The sequence below is a fragment of the Ostrinia furnacalis genome, unplaced genomic scaffold (assembly GCF_004193835.3).
Source record: "Ostrinia furnacalis isolate ACB-3 unplaced genomic scaffold, ASM419383v2 OfSCF6411, whole genome shotgun sequence".
Classification (NCBI taxonomy): Eukaryota; Metazoa; Arthropoda; class Insecta; order Lepidoptera; family Crambidae; genus Ostrinia; species Ostrinia furnacalis.
Genome location: NW_021136650.1, coordinates 1 through 3745, shown reverse-complemented (window position 1 = coordinate 3745; position 3745 = coordinate 1). Strand labels below are relative to the sequence as shown.

The window sequence follows — 3745 nt, the reverse complement described above, 5'->3', positions numbered from 1 at the left end:
TCTATGGCAATATTTTGTTACGTTTCTGATTAAACTTTTTTAATGAAGTCATAAAAATTGATCAATGTAAAACTGTTCACAGGATGCAAGGGTGCGTTGTGAGGCATTCCAATCCCTGCTGACACTTGCTGAGCGAGGGCAGACACTCAGTGTAGATCTTTATCAGCAAGTGTGCCCTGCTCTGTCAGATGACTATGAGATTGTGCGCGAAGTGGCTCTGAAGTTAGTGTGGTTGCTGGGGAACAAGTATCCAGAACAGTAAGTTATATCATAGTTGTATTAATATTTATTATCGTGTACCTTAAGAGTACCATTGAACTGGCCTATAATCTATATATATAAAAGAAAGTCGTGTTAGTTACTTCGCTTATAACTCAAGAACGGCTGAACCGACTTAGCTGAAAATTGTCCGGGAGGTAGTTTAGAGCCAGGAGAAGGACATAGGATACTTTTTATCCCGTTCGAAAAAAAAAAAAAAAAAGTCTGCTTATTTATTGCCATTAAGGCGGAACAAAGTTCGCCGGGTCAGCTAGTATTTCTATAAAGGATCATTTTAAATATGTAAAAAATTCACGTCATTGCCTTATTATAGGTGGTAAAGGTAAAAAAATATTCCTAAATGTGACTCAAAGCAGGAAGTTTTATTTCTCTCTTTTATTCTATCTGCGATCAGCCATCAGCCTTTATCAGATTGGATTGAAATGATAGTTCCAGCTGTGTCACCCCAATTCTTTTACAATAACTCTTCAGATTGATGCTATTCGCTTTCTCCTGAGCCTGAATGTGGAGTTCTCAGAATCAAAGCAGCAAGTAACAATGATATTATTTACCTTTTACATGAAATTACATAAACCTCTATACTCAATGCTATATCAATTTTGATATATACTTTATGCAAATCTTATTGATAGTGATGAAATAAAACTTTTTCCTCAGCTTGACAACTCTTCAAGACGGCGAGACGACACTACGCCTGGTGGACGACGCGTTCATTCGCATCTGCTCCGCGGTCAACGACCTGTGCATGGCGGTGCGCGCGCTAGCGTGTTCGCTGCTGGGTGCCGCGCGCTTCGTGTCCGACCGGTTCCTGCTGCAAACGCTGGACAAGCAGCTCATGAGTAATATGAAGGCAAGTGTAGCTCATTGATGTCATCTCCATGACATAGTATGTACATGATGGCTCAGCCGGCTCCATTGACGTGACACAGCCGTCACGGCTGTGTAGGACGTCATTGGAGCCTACCTCTATGTTATAGGAGCTTATTATTTATGCAAAGCAAAAATCCAGGTCATTATTGTTGAGCACTTATTTGACTCCCAAGGACTGCTAATTGTATTAGTTACTTACGTAAACGCGAACGACCCCATGGGGGTCGACATGGACTACTTAGGGCCTACGCTAAAAGTCGCACGCGAAAGCGTGCCTGTATCGAAAAATAGTATCAGCAGCGTTTACACACGCGCGGAAATTGATAGATGGGTTTTGGACGTCCTGTGGTCGCCTGCGCAAGTTTTAGCGTACAGCTGTGGTGGTACTGGTAACGCAACACTGTGTTTCCAGTGTTAGTGCCAGTTGTCAGTTGTCTTGACTATATTAACGTAAGGTTTGTTCTATGATCTTACAGAAGAAACGCACGGCTCACGAACGCGGCGCGGAATTAGTGCGGTCGGGCGCTTGGGCCAGCGGGCGGCGCTGGGCGGACGACGCGCCGGGACAACTGGTGGAGCAGGACGACGTGCAGCTGCTGCCCGGCGGCGCGGCCGGCGCCTTCGTGCACGGGCTCGAGGACGAGCTCATGGGTGAGCGGCGTGACTAAAGCCTGGTCCGTGAGCACGTAGAATCCCGTCCAATGACCCCAAGCTACCCATCCCTATCGCTCGCGCGTAATTATGTTGCTGTCGCGCTTGCACACTCACTGCGGGCGCCCGTCGCACAGTCGCGACAGCAACATAATTACGCGCGAGCGATAGGGATGGGTAGCTTGGGGTCATTGGACGGGATTCTACGTGCTCACGAACCAGGCTTTAGTCACGCCGCTCACCCATGAGCTCGTCCTCGAGCCCGTGCACGAAGGCGCCGGCCGCGCCGCCGGGCAGCAGCTGCACGTCGTCCTGCTCCACCAGTTGTCCCGGCGCGTCGTCCGCCCAGCGCCGCCCGCTGGCCCAAGCGCCCGACCGCACTAATTCCGCGCCGCGTTCGTGAGCCGTGCGTTTCTTCTGTAAGATCATAGAACAAACCTTACGTTAATATAGTCAAGACAACTGACAACTGGCACTAACACTGGAAACACAGTGTTGCGTTACCAGTACCACCACAGCTGTACGCTAAAACTTGCGCAGGCGACCACAGGACGTCCAAAACCCATCTATCAATTTGGGCGGACGACGCGCCGGGACAGCTGGTGGAGCAGGACGACGTGCAGCTGCTGCCCGGCGGCGCGGCCGGCGCCTTCGTGCACGGGCTCGAGGACGAGCTCATGGGTGAGCGGCGTGACTAAAGCCTGGTCCGTGAGCACGTAGAATCCCGTCCAATGACCCCAAGCTACCCATCCCTATCGCTCGCGCGTAATTATGTTGCTGTCGCGCTCGCACACTCACTGCGGGCGCCCGTCGCACAGTCGCGACAGCAACATAATTACGCGCGAGCGATAGGGATGGGTAGCTTGGGGTCATTGGACGGGATTCTACGTGCTCACGAACCAGGCTTTAGTGGGCGGGACCAGCGTGACTAGTGACCCGGCCGGCGGGCGGACGACGCGCCGGGACAACTGGTGGAGCAGGACGACGTGTAGCTGCTGCCCGGCGGCGCGGCCGGCGCCTTCGTGCACGGGCTCGAAGACGAGCTCATGGGTGAGCGGGCCAGTGGGACTAGTTCATACAACGTGTGACCAGTTGAATCAGATGTGGGACTAGTAAGACCCGACGTGTGACTAGTTGTATCAAACGTGTGACTGGTTGTATCAGACTTGTGACTAGTTGTATCAGACGTGTGACTAGTTTAAACAACACGTGACTAGTTGGGGCAGGGCACCGACAAGATGGTCAGACGCGGTGAGGAAGACGGTGGGTGGAAACTTGCATCGTTTGGTCCACACAGTTTATGTCTCAGCTATGTATGTAGGCCTATGTAGTCGCTATCCTCATCAGTGAGGGACCGAGGAAGAAGGTGAAGAAGACTAGTTTGATACAGCATGCAATTCACATCTTGGACTCATTCTAAAAGAAAAAGGATGTAGTTAAATTGATGAATTGAAATTTCTTACGACGAGTATCTAACGCGTGACTAATCCCACCGCCACCCCTGGTTCTTCCTGCCTCACGGCGTACGAACCGAATCTCGGGAGAACGCGCGGGTACTTTTGCGCGTGACTAGTTGGATTTAAGGTCTTAGCATACGTGAAGTGCTTTTTCTTGTGCCAGCCAGAATGGGACGATTTTTTGGCATCGTTGCATTTAAAAACATAGAAATAAAATATATGTAGCGAGAAACACGGACGGAACGGGACGCCGTCGCCGTTCACTTTATGAACGGAGCCTGTCCCGTCCTCGTCCCCTCCTAGGCTCCTAGTTACGTTACGTTACCCGTTACGTTTACTAAGACCTTTACTTACCAACTCGCTCCATTAATTAATATTTTCAAGTTTGTTAGAATGCCGTTCTTGTTACAGAGGTCCGCACTGCCGCCGTCGAAGCTGTATGCCAGCTGTCTATGGAAAACCCGGTGTTCGCGACCACATCGCTAGAC

At 50.4% G+C, this 3745-nt stretch overlaps 1 protein-coding gene across 1 annotated transcript; it reads left to right on the top strand.

Annotated features, from left to right (window-relative positions):
* Positions 1 to 82: 82 nt before the first annotated feature.
* On the top strand, positions 83 to 2498 carry LOC114362326 (integrator complex subunit 4-like; the record flags this gene model as incomplete). The annotated part of the gene is made up of 4 exons (XM_028317676.1): positions 83 to 258; positions 937 to 1129; positions 1626 to 1721; positions 2403 to 2498. Coding segments are annotated over 4 exons (561 nt in total), but the record flags the coding sequence as incomplete, so codon positions are not given.
* Between the last annotated feature and the right edge of the window lie 1247 nt (positions 2499 to 3745).